The sequence below is a fragment of the Cucurbita pepo genome, chromosome 2 (genome assembly GCF_057944985.1).
Source record: "Cucurbita pepo subsp. pepo isolate OVF chromosome 2, ASM5794498v1, whole genome shotgun sequence".
In the NCBI taxonomy this organism is placed as follows: Eukaryota; Viridiplantae; Streptophyta; class Magnoliopsida; order Cucurbitales; family Cucurbitaceae; genus Cucurbita; species Cucurbita pepo.
The window spans coordinates 13,920,574-13,933,650 of record NC_141799.1 but is presented as its reverse complement, the minus strand read 5'-3'; the positions used below and the strand labels follow the sequence as shown (position 1 = coordinate 13,933,650).

The following is a 13,077-nucleotide window of genomic DNA, read 5'->3' as shown; positions in this document are numbered from 1 at the left end:
GCTTTTATTTTCTTAAAAAATTATTATTGTCAATATATGAACAAAAACTGTCTATCAACCTTTCATACTCATTTTTGTACCAGGATGTAGAATATAAGTTTCCAAACAATTAATTAAAAAAAAAACCAAAAAAATTACGTGTCGTTTAACTAGAAATGTTCTTAAGACTCGAAAATACGACCAGTATGAACTGCCCAACCTAAACCATTAAGGTTTGATTGGGTTATATATATATATATTTTTTATTTTGGGTTGAATTGAACTTCTGGAAAATAAAAAACTCGAGTTAATTCACTGGTTGACTTTTTTTTAATCGGGTCAACTCGACTAACCAAACAAATGGGGTTCTAGCCCAATCTAACCCAATACAACTTTTAAGATAATTATGAAAATTAAGAATATTTGTGTTTGTAACCGAAATTAGTAATGTATTGTGACTTGTGAATATTTGATAGTTACTAATAGAACATGTATGGTAAATAAGTAGTTTTTTTTTTTAAAGTAAGTAAAAAGAACCACCCGACAACCCTCTCGGGTCCAACAAATTCCTCCTCCAACCTAGCCCGACCGGGATACATCCCTACCGGTTGAGTCGAACCGTAATAAAATCAACAAAAATATATATTTTTTAAAATGGAAACAAAGACATAAAAAAGATTTAAATATTTAATTAAATGTAAGACACAAATGAATTGCAGTAAAAAAATAAGGTCCAAATTTACCGTCCCCCATGTTTTGCTCTCTACCAAGGCCTAAAAAACGTGAGGGGTCAAACTTTTATCCCCACGATTTTCTCTCTCTAGAAATCAACGCGGTTTTAATTTGACTAAAAAAAAAAAGAACTATTTATAACCATTTATTTATTTCCTTTTATTTTGTTTTTTTTATAATAATTTTAATGTTGAGAAAGAAATTAGATCCAATGGGGAAGCGTTTTTCAATCTTTTGGAAACTAAAATTACTCCAAATCCACCGTAACACCAACCAGGAATTCTCTCTCTCTAAACTTCCAACCTTCTGATCCGCAGGAGGGAAATTGCTCGGCTGTAAGAAGCTCTCACCCTTCATACTCCGATTTGGAATTCTCGATCGAGTATTTTTTGCGAAACGCATTGGATTTGTTGGTGTTGTACTGGACGCCGTGGATTGGAGGGAAATCTTGAGGGATTTTTGGTTTTTTTTTTTGGTTTTTGTGAAGTCGTCTTGATCTCAATCTGGAAGTCATTGTCGGCAGGGGATTGGTTGATGCGAGTTTAGATTTCATGGTGGCGTTTGACCGCCATGGATGGTGGGGAGGCTGTGCTAGGGTTGTTGTTTTTGTTGTTGTTGAGTTGTCGTGGCCAACGATTACTATCTGAAGGAAGCTGCATAGAGGATGATGCAGCTTCACTTCTCGCCTAGCATGAGAAGCATCACGATCTCGACCAATAATGGCTTTATTGATTTCATGAAGATCAAGGTTGCAGCTCGCCATATCTCTTACCGAACCATTTTCCACACCTTCCTCCTCCTCGCATTTCTCTTGCCTTTTGTCTTTATCCTCACTGCCGTCGTTACCCTCGAAGGCGTCAATAAGTGCTCCTCGTTTGGTACTCTACTTCTCTATTTCATTACGTTCTTGATCCTTTTTAAAACAAAATTTATACATTCTTCTGGTTTATTTGTATTCGAATCTATGATTCAGATCTTAATGAAAGATTATCGATGCTTCTTCAAGCCTACGTGATTTGTTTATGTGATTAGGGATTTGATTTTTCCATTTCGGCAGATTTGTGATAGCTCTTCGTTTTCCGTATGGTTTTGTTTGTGAAAACATCCAGAGAACGCATTTCTAGACGTTTTTTAGTCTCAAGATCAAGACTATAATAGATATAAGTGTATTTGAAATCATGTCATCCTAGTTTCTTTTTCTTAATTTTCAATCGTTTTTCTTTTCCTGGATGCAAATGTACAACAATGCGCTGGAAAATCTTCATTTCCTTGATCTAGTTCGAAGCTCGATGGAAACTCAATTTAGGCATTCATGGAACTTTTTTTTGGTTCCTAAACAAACACTTACAATCACTTTTTCTTCTTATAGCTGAAAATCTCGTTATTCTTTGTACATCTGGTCTACGGATGGTCTTGTGATTATTCTCATTTTCAATTGATAATTTTTAACTCTTAATGCTTCGTCTTTGGTAGCTGGCTTCTCCTGTCCACCATCAATACTTAGTTTTTTTTTTTCTTCATAAGATTGTTTGTGGATTCATATTAATGTTTTTCTTTCCTCTGTTTTCAGATTGTTTAGGCAGGCGGTTAGGACCACGACTTCTTGGTAGGGTTGACGGTTCAGGGGTAAATAATTCATTTCATAATTGAATACAACAAATGTTTTGAATTTTATGTATGCTTCAGTCGGTTTTGTATGTTATTAACTTGAGATCTTTCCTCTTGGTCATGGTTAAATGTTGATCCAGAGACTTGTCAGTGACTTTTACAAGATTCTCAATCAAGTTAAAACTGAAGAACTACCCGATGGGCTAAAGCTGCCAGATTCTTTCACTGAATTAGTTTCAGAAATGCAGAGTAACCAATATGATACAAAGACCTTTGCTATAATGTTAAAGGCAATGGTATGTATTGTGCTACAAATTCATATGCATATCGTAGGAAAAAGTTTTTTGTTACTTTTTTTGCCCTCGTTATGTTCTTTTTCTGCTGTAAATTTACTGTTATCCTATGAAACTATTACAACATTTCTATTTATTTAGGGTGGGCAACAGAGTAGAATGCTTTTCTCTTCCTCAGTTTAGATCCATGAATAATATTGTTAACCTTTATAAATGATGTAATTGGAATGTCAAAACCTGATAAGTGGTAGCTTTTTCTGCTGTTGGACATGGTTCCATGAATTTTTTCTTTAACGTGGATAGGATCAGTCTAATGCATCCCTGTTGAAGTAACTTCTTTATGAAGCATTTGTTTTTATAATATGATTGTAACCCTTGTCCATTTTTTAAGTGAAAATAAAATTTTATTTTTGTCTCTCTTACCTTGTTTAAATCTTTTTTTTTTTGTACATATATGATCTGTCAGCATCACTCTAATGTGTATTTCATGCCTGAAATTGGAAATTTTTGTATAGGCAATGTCTTCACAAGACCATTTGTACATCCGTTCTCATTCACTAGATAATTCTCTTTCTTGTTTCCTCCAGCTAACTTCTTTTCCACAATGCTATGTAAACTCACATTTTTGTAATGAATGTTGTAGAACTTTGATTGCTTTGACTTTTGTTCCCGACTTCTCTTTCCTGGAGTGATGAGTGCTCATGTTTTATCTAGTTTTTGTTCTTTCTATGCATATATTTGATTCAATAGAGGTCCTTCCTGATTTCTTCTGAAAAAGAGAAAAATAGGAATAAAAAACTGCTTTGTCCTTCACATGCAGCTTAAAAAAAATTTCGGGGCAAGAAACAAACTTTTCATTTGGAAATATAAGGGCCATACAAACTCATGGAACTAAGTACTAAACAATAAGTTTAAGCTTGGTGTCATTTGACGAGTGTCGCATTTTTTAACTCATTCTTTTGTAATTTATCTATGATTATCCTCTTATGTTCTAATTCTCTAGTTATTCATGCTTTATTCCCATTATTTTAATTTCAATAACTGTTAAGATTTTTAAAAAATTATCGTCCGTTTAATGGGTAAGGTTCTAAATTTTCTATTGGAAGTTGCCAATAAGTTCGAACATCGTCTTATTTTTTGTTTTGGATATATTTCAGCTTCAGATTTCTGATTGAAACTGCAAACAAGGTGCTGCTTATCTAATATAATGCCTTTTTGTTCTGCGTAGATGGAGAAATTTGAAAAGGACATTAGAGAATCTAAGTTTGCAGAGTTGATGCACAAGCACTTTGCTGCTAGTTCCATTCCAAAAGGCATCCACTGCCTATCTCTTCGTTTAACCGATGAATATTCATCAAATGCTCATGCACGTAAACAATTGCCTTCTCCAGAGTTACTTCCTTTACTCTCGGATAACTCATATCACCATTTTATTTTGTCAACCGACAACATTTTGGCCGCTTCTGTTGTTGTCAATTCTGCTGTGCGGTCTTCTCTCAGACCTGAAAAGATAGTATTTCATGTCATTACTGACAAGAAAACTTATTCTGGTATGCACTCATGGTTTGCGCTAAATTCTATTGCACCTGCAATTGTTGAAGTTAAAGGCGTGCATCAGTTTGACTGGTTAACAAGAGAAAACATCCCAGTGCTTGAAGCTGTAGAAAACCAGAATGGGATAAGAAGTTACTACCATGGGAACCACATTGTTGGTGCGAATCTCAGTGATACAACTCCACGGATATTTGCTTCAAAATTGCAGGCTAGAAGTCCAAAATATATATCCTTGCTAAACCATCTTCGCATTTATTTACCAGAGGTAATAAGCTACACCCTAGTTTTGTTATGCCACGAAGATTAGTAATCTCTACCATGAATTTGTTCAACTGACAATTAGTTCTCTCTTCTTTTTCCCCATATAAACAATTAAAATCTGTAGCTGTGAATTGAAAAGGAATGCAAAACATGTTTAGGTTATATTATAGAAGTCCAGATAATATTATTTGCCTGCAATATGTAACTTTCATGTTTGAGGCTTAATTACTTTACATTCCCTGTAAATTGCACAGCTCTTTCCAAACCTGGACAAGGTGGTCTTCTTAGATGATGATGTTGTGGTTCAGCGTGATTTGTCTCCCCTATGGGATATTGACCTTGAAGGAAAGGTAAATGGAGCTGTGGAAACTTGTAATGGTGATGATGAGTGGGTAATGTCAAAGCGGTTCCGCAACTACTTTAATTTCTCCCATCCAATTATAGAAAGGCATTTAAATCCTGATGAATGTGCCTGGGCCTATGGGATGAATGTCTTTGATCTTCATGCTTGGAGAAGGACAAATATAAGGGAACTTTACCACTCATGGCTGAGAAAGGTAAGTAATACATTGCCTTTCTTTTATGGAAGCAGTTTTCTTTTGTATGAAATCATCCTGTCACCCTCATTCACTTTTGGCTTCAATCTTCTGGACTAATTTTAATTTTTATATCGACTTAAGTGAGTGATGAAATGCAGTTTCTTTTATAGATTAGTTCTTCTCTTCGCAGTATGAGTATAATTATAACGAATAAGGATGCATCTTATCCCATTTGTTTTGATGGTTGAGTTTTCTATTACAGAATCTGAGGTCAAACCTGACAATGTGGAAGCTGGGTACCCTACCCCCTGCTTTGATTGCTTTTAGAGGTCAAGTTCATCCAATTGATCCTTCATGGCACATGCTTGGCTTGGGCTATCAGGAACGGACGGATATCGAAAATGTGAAGAATGCAGCAGTTATCCACTACAATGGGCAACTGAAGCCATGGTTGGAAATCGGGTTCGAGCATCTCCGTCCCTTCTGGACCAAGTATGTCAATTACTCCAATGATTTTATAAGAAACTGTCACATTGTGGAATCATAGACAATTGTCATAGAACTAACATCAGAAAGGAGATAAAAAAACCAAAAAAAAAAAAAAAAAAAGGTGATGAAAGAAAGATTTGGAGGGGGTCTGAACAAAACATTTTAAAAGCTCAGCAGAAGAAGGCAATTCTCCTTGTTCAGAACTTGCCACCAATTGTTTTTACTACTATGGAGCGGTATCGATGATGGGCACTCGTCTCACATCAGATTCATTCTTTCAGTTTGTAGCAATAGAAATTCTTCCTTTTTTTGTTTTTAAATATTTTTTGGATTGCAAAAAGGGTACTGTTGTTCGATGTTCCTGCAGGGGTTTGAGTTTAATTCTCCTGGTTATTACAACTAAGTGGAATAGAGCAGAGGATATGAAATAGGTATTGATTGATGCCATTGTAGGTGCACAGAAGGCCTAGGACAGACAGCCCTACAGACAACATTTTTCCCGCCAGTTGCTTTTAATTTCTGCCGTTCATCTGAGATTATTACCCCATGATATAGCCATTTTTTAGAAGTAGGTTTATGGACAATATTTGCTCCTACAGCTCCCATTCAATTGGGTTTTTCTTTTCCCTTTTCTTCTTTTTTAGGTTCATATCTCTATTCGTTTTGTAATATTCACGATATACATTCCAAAATATGTGCAGAAAATTCATTTTTCCCCTCTTTTTTTGAGACTCATTATAAGTCCTATAATTTCTCATGTTTGTTCTTCTATTTTACTCCTTTGTATTTTATTGCTTTTCTTTTATCTCATGGTGTCATGTAGGCATTGATTATTGACTTACACTATTCTTATTAGAGGTAACCATTAATAATTATAATTGTTTAGTTTTGTGTAATTAAAAGAGTGAATTTATGTATTAGTGTTGGATCCAAAGTTAGTGTTAAATAATCTAATTAACATCAATATTTAAGGTTAGTTAATTTAATTTTTTATTTTTTGGTTTTGAATTCTTGCCCAAAACTTTTTAATAAATTTAAAAGTTTGACGACCCTTCGGCACCGTCGGATCACAAAGACCGACTTTCGTCCTTGCTTGATGGATGGGTCTTGTAGTCAAGCTCCTTTCTGCCTTTTCACTTGAGGGCCAATCTTCCTCTGAGAAAACCTTTGCACGCCTCCTTTTGGGAGGCTTACGCCCCATAGAAATTGTCTACCTGAGACTATCCCTTGGCTCTTAGGTCCTGACACAAGTTAGAATTCATCATGGCTCGGCAGGGGGCCTTCTTCGCCCTCCACCTAAGTTGCGCAGGAAAGGTTCAATGCCAATCCCACCTAAGTTGCGCAAGAAAGGTTCAAAGCCAATCCCAGAGAACAGTGATATATATATAGTTAGTATTTTGAAAACATCATGGCTCGGGGGGCCTTCTTCGCCCTCCACCTAAGTTGCGTATATATAGTTAGTATTTTGAAAACATCATGGCTCGGGGGGCCTTCTTCGCCCTCCACCTAAGTTGCGCAGGAAAGGTTCAAAGCCAATCCCACCTAGGAAAGGTTCAAAACCAATCCACAGTGATATATATATAGTTAGTATTTTGAAAATATCATTATATCATTATAACTTAGCTGAAAGGTTCAAAGCCAATCCCAGGGAACAGTGATATAGAAAATATCATTATAACGTAGCTATAAAACAATAATAAAAGAACTTTAGGTAAAAAATATTATTTATGAGGTAAATTTTCAAAAAAAGAAAAAAAAAATTAAGGCCTAATAATTAATGGTGATAATATTTATGGTTGAAAATTTACTTCGATTTTTTTATTAAAAAATTAAAGGTTTGAATTTATTCGGTTAAAAAGTTAAGAAAAGAAAAAGAAGAAAAAGAAAGAAAAAAAAAAACAAATTGAGTTTTCAAAATTTTAAAGGACCAAAATTAAGCAACTAATTTCTATAATTTAATATTTTCAAAATTTGGGCTAAAAATTGCAAATAATATTTTCTTCCTCTCGAACCATATCCACATGGGTTTGTTTGCCACGTGGTGGTTTCTCAAAACCAAGGCCTATAGTTTCTTTTCTTGTTCAAAGCAACGCCGTGGCATTTTTCATTTCTAGGATCTTCAAATGCGTTTTCGCGAGGGTTCCCGAACAATCACCACCATTGCCCGACTCCTCCTCTTATACGCTTCTACTCCGACTCTCCACTTCGGTTAACAAGAACAATTCTCTCTAAATTCCATTTCCCAATACTCTCTTTCCGATTCTTTCTCTTCCACTTCCACTTCAATCCATTGCCCACTGAGTTTGCTCGCTGTTGAGGCTAATCTTTACCAATGGCTTCCACCACTGCGCCATTTTATGCACTTGGGATTCGTTTTCCTTCACATTCCTCTTCCGTTTCTTCTTCCACTAGAAACGCGCTCATTCTCAAGCCTCCGCTTCCCGTTTCCCTCACTGCGAAACCTAAATCGCGCTTGCTGTTGAATACCAATGGTGGGTGTCACAGATTTGGGAGGAATTCGAGGTTTGTTGTTCGCTGTGATGCCTCAAGTGGAAGGGTTAGTTCTTTTGTTTTCTTTGTTTGTTATTGCTATTACTCATTTCTTGAAGTTCGATTTGATTATCTGTGACTTCCTCTTGTGGTGTTTAAATGGTTTGAACTTGTACTGATATCTGAATTCGAGGATGTAGTTTATGCATTTTACTGATTTTGTTTAGTTTTACTTCAGATTACACAGCAAGAATTTACAGAAATGGCTTGGCAAGCTATTGTTTCTTCGCCAGAAATAGCAAAGGAAAACAAGCATCAAATTGTGGAGACTGAGCATCTGATGAAGACTCTATTGGAGCAGAAGAATGGGTTGGCTCGTCGGATATTTTCTAAGATTGGGGTTGACAATACCCGTCTTTTGGAGGCTACTGATCAATTCATCAAACGCCAACCTAAGGTAATTGCATCATGGAATCAAATTCTTATATGTGTATATGTATATTACCATTAGTCTTGGTCCTTTATGAACTTCTAACTTTTGGCTGTGAATTTTCACATGAATTTTAGTTGTTGTATCCTAAAATATGTTAAACGAGTCTCTATTATACTGCACTAGGTTCTTGGTGAGTCAGCTGGTTCAATGTTGGGACGTGACTTGGAAGCACTGATCCAGCGAGCCAGAGAATTCAAGAAAGAGTATGGGGACTCATTTGTGTCTGTGGAGCACTTGGTTCTTGGATTCGTTCAAGATCAACGTTTTGGGAAGCAATTGTTTAAGGATTTCCAAATATCATTGCCAACTTTGAAATCTGCAATTGAGTCCGTTAGGGGGCGCCAATCTGTTATTGACCAAGGTGACACCTTCTCTCTCGCTCTTTTAATGTATTTTGAATACTTTTATGTGGTCATGTTGCGGCACAAGTCAAATCTCTAGGCAATTTGTTTGACCTGATGTTTGATTTTGGTTGTGTTCTGTCTACATGCAACTATGTAAACGAATCCTCAATAATGTGCCATAAGGAAAACATCTAAAAATTGGTTGATGATTCTAGCTTACTAAACCAATCAGTGAAGGAAAATGGATGGAGATGAGGGACCTTTTGTCCTCCAGCAATTAACATACATTAGAGCTTGTAGAAAATTAAACCACCTTGGTGTGATTTTATTTTGGTTGAATACGTACTTGTTCCTTTTGTCTTGATTGAATGTATACAGTGGAAAATTCGATAATATATGCTTCTCTATATCCGTTTCTCATTCATAATTTCGGTAGCATGTGCAGTTTGAAGTGTGTATTCCATTTTTAAGTAATCGTGATCTCTTGCAGACCCTGAAGGCAAGTATGAATCTCTTGAAAAATATGGAAAAGATCTGACAGCATTGGCTAAAGCTGGGAAGCTTGACCCTGTCATTGGAAGAGATGATGAAATTAGAAGGTGCATTCAGATTCTATCTAGAAGAACAAAGAACAATCCTGTGCTTATTGGTGAACCTGGTGTTGGGAAAACTGCTATTTCTGAAGGGTAAGTGCAGTATTTGGCCCTTTACAGAATTCTTTTTAATAATTAAGGCACGGTAAGATCCTGGCTTAGTCCTTTGGGAATATTATCTGCATGAAGGCAACCACCGACTTGTTAGCATTGTTTTGATTTGTACTTGAGTATGGATCAAACGGGAAGACGTCAATACTGTCGAGAAGGCTAGACTTCTCATTTCCTGATTGATATCGAAATGGGAATTATGCTGCTTTAATTTTCTCCGTAGAGAATTTTTGTTAGCGTATGCTTTTGCTTGGAAAGTGGTTTGGCTTATATTTTCATTTTCCTAACGACTTTAGTACTTATATACTATTTTATTAAACAGGCTCGCTCAAAGAATTGTTCAAGGTGATGTACCTCAAGCTTTGATGAATAGGCGGGTATGTAAATGACCTTTTCCTGCTCTCTCTGTCTCTCTCACAAATTTCTCCTTGATAAAAGATGCTGGTGTTTTAGGATTCACAGTTTACCACAATCTTAATAACTTGCTCTTTTCTTGTAGTTAATATCACTTGACATGGGTGCTCTAATTGCTGGAGCAAAATATCGTGGAGAATTTGAGGATAGGCTCAAGGCTGTTCTGAAGGAAGTTACAGAATCAGATGGCCAGATTATCTTATTTATTGACGAAATTCACACTGTTGTTGGAGCAGGTAGCATATCCAATCTTAAATTTTGAAAACTGTAGCCTATTGTCACTGGTCACATGTTCTTGACGGTGGTTTCCCAATATGGTGGAAACTCTTGTTTGACTGATGAGAGCTAATGCATTGGTCTTTTACCTTAATAAGTTACTGGTGTGTCTCCACAGGTGCTACAAACGGTGCAATGGACGCTGGTAATCTATTGAAGCCTATGCTTGGTAGGGGTGAGCTTCGGTGTATCGGTGCCACAACATTGGATGAGTATCGAAAGTACATTGAAAAGGATCCAGCATTGGAGCGTCGGTTTCAGCAAGTTTATGTTGATCAGCCAAGTGTGGAAAATACCATTTCTATCCTCCGTGGGCTTCGTGAAAGATATGAGCTGCATCATGGAGTTCGCATATCTGACAGTGCTCTTGTAGAAGCTGCGATTCTTTCAGACCGTTATATTAGTGGACGATTTCTGCCCGACAAAGGTAAATATCATTGTGACGAATGGAATTCTTCGATGTGGTTGAAAATAGACATGCTTTATTGTGATGAAAAAGTTTTAGCGGGAGGATTTTGGAATATGCATATCATGATGGTTGCTAATGGTAATTTTTTTGAAATACAGCCATTGACCTCGTTGATGAAGCTGCTGCTAAGCTGAAAATGGAAATTACTTCAAAACCTACTGCTCTTGATGAGATCAATAGAGCAGTACTGAAGCTCGAGATGGAGAGACTTTCTCTAACAAACGATACGGACAGAGCTTCTAGAGATAGGTTGAGTCGACTTGAAGCCGAGTTGTCTCTCCTAAAGGAGAAACAAGCCCAACTGACTGAGCAGTGGGAGCACGAAAAGTCGGTCATGACTCGCCTTCAGTCTATCAAAGAGGAGGTATGTTGGTGTTGGTCTTCCCTTTCTGTTATAGAAATCTTTTACACATTCATCCATTTAGTCTGTTGTGATGGTTGTTGGAAGAATATAACTTTTGATGTTTCAAGAGGTGATATAATCTGGCCTAAACTAGCCACAGTGGTAACATCCTGTAGAAGTAGAGTAGAATTTTTCGGTTCGGATTATTATCTGCTCGGTAATTTTACATTCATTCTTGCAGATCGACCGGGTAAATGTGGAGATCCAGCAAGCTGAAAGGGAGTATGATCTTAACAGAGCGGCTGAATTGAAATATGGAAGCTTAAATTCCTTGCAGCGTCAGCTTGCAGATGCAGAGAAGGAATTAGATGAGTATATGAATTCTGGAAAGTCCATGTTGAGAGAAGAAGTGACCGGAAGTGATATTGCTGAAATTGTAAGCAAGTGGACTGGGATCCCTGTTTCTAAGCTTCAACAATCCGAGAGGGAGAAGCTTTTACATTTGGAGGAAGAACTTCATAAACGTGTCGTGGGTCAAGACCCAGCTGTTAAATCCGTTGCCGAAGCCATTCAAAGATCTCGGGCTGGTCTCTCTGATCCAAACCGTCCGATTGCTAGTTTCATGTTCATGGGTCCGACTGGTGTTGGAAAAACAGAACTAGCCAAGGCTCTTGCTTCTTATTTATTCAACACTGAAGAAGCCCTCGTGCGAATCGATATGAGCGAGTACATGGAGAAGCACGCAGTTTCAAGACTAATTGGAGCCCCACCTGGTTATGTAGGTTATGAGGAGGGTGGGCAGTTAACGGAGACTGTTCGCCGAAGGCCATATGCGGTTATTCTGTTCGATGAGATAGAGAAGGCTCATTCCGATGTGTTCAATGTGTTCCTTCAGATTCTGGACGATGGGCGAGTAACCGACTCGCAAGGACGAACTGTGAGCTTTACGAACACAGTTATCATCATGACTTCGAATGTGGGTTCACAGTATATTCTCAATACTGAAGACGATACACAACCAAAGGAAACAGCATATGAAACCATAAAGCGACGAGTTCTGGAAGCTGCAAGATCAATCTTTCGTCCTGAGTTCATGAACAGAGTTGATGAATACATCGTTTTCCAACCTCTAGACCGCGATCAGCTCAACAGTATTGTTCGGTTACAGGTACCCTTTATACCTCTTCGAATGATCAATACCCCTTTCGTAAGGACTATCACGGATAGTCAAAATTCTCATGAATTAACCACACATTGTACTTTCATACACAGCTGCAACGAGTTCAAAAGAGAGTTGCAGACAAGAAGATGAAGATCGAGGTGAGCGAAGCAGCAATTCTACTTCTTGGAAGTCTCGGGTACGACCCGAACTACGGTGCTAGACCAGTGAAGCGCGTAATACAGCAGAACGTGGAGAACGAAATCGCAAAGGGCATATTGAGAGGAGAATTCAAGGAGGAAGACACAATTGTAATAGACACAGAGGTATCGGCATTCTCTAATGGCCAACTTCCACAGCAAAAGCTTGTTTTCAGAAGAGTGGAGAACAAAGGCGCAGACAATCCAAACGCAGATAGCATACAAGCCTCTACTCAGATTGTATGAACCAAATGCCGCTTTGTATTTACACACTTTCTATGTAGGGAATATACATAGCAAGATTAATGTTTTTTTACCCTTTTTTTTTTCACTCCCTATAAAGTTCACATAAGGTAATAATACCATGTAATTTGAGGCTGCTTTTTACCTTAGGCCTTATATTTAACTGTCCACGTTTAGTCTGTATGGTTATTATTATTATTATTTGTTTTTTTTTATTTAAAAAAAACCATTATTTTATTAAAAATTTTATATAGTAATTATAAGATTTTTATTTATTATTTTTTTATTGAATTTTGAAAATAATTTTTTATAATGTAGATAACAAAAAAAAGAGTATTTTTTATTTTTACTATTTAAGGAAAAATAAAGAAGAAAAGAAAGGGAAAAGAGATCACACATTGAGTGAGTCCATTAGCTTGTCGTTTTCGGAAAGTGACCATCCAATTACCAGAATGCCACGTAAGACGGATAGAAATTTACATTTTCA

At 36.9% G+C, this 13,077-nt stretch overlaps 2 protein-coding genes across 2 annotated transcripts; both read left to right on the top strand.

Annotated features, from left to right (window-relative positions):
- The first annotated feature begins 914 nt into the window (after positions 1-914).
- LOC111787874 (putative galacturonosyltransferase 14) lies at positions 915-6,176 on the top strand. The gene is made up of 6 exons (XM_023667962.2): positions 915-1,589; positions 2,282-2,337; positions 2,460-2,615; positions 3,841-4,431; positions 4,682-4,984; positions 5,229-6,176. The coding sequence occupies exons 1-6, from the start codon at positions 1,376-1,378 to the stop codon at positions 5,511-5,513; spliced, it is 1,605 nt and encodes a 534-aa protein (XP_023523730.1). The 5' UTR covers positions 915-1,375; the 3' UTR covers positions 5,514-6,176.
- A 1,375-nt stretch (positions 6,177-7,551) lies between these two features.
- On the top strand, positions 7,552-12,748 carry CLPB3 (casein lytic proteinase B3). Its single transcript, XM_023667961.2, has 10 exons — positions 7,552-8,012; positions 8,184-8,402; positions 8,562-8,799; positions 9,273-9,468; positions 9,809-9,863; positions 9,986-10,136; positions 10,295-10,603; positions 10,744-11,009; positions 11,230-12,156; positions 12,261-12,748. The coding sequence occupies exons 1-10, from the start codon at positions 7,788-7,790 to the stop codon at positions 12,591-12,593; spliced, it is 2,919 nt and encodes a 972-aa protein (XP_023523729.2). The 5' UTR covers positions 7,552-7,787; the 3' UTR covers positions 12,594-12,748.
- Positions 12,749-13,077: the final 329 nt, after the last annotated feature.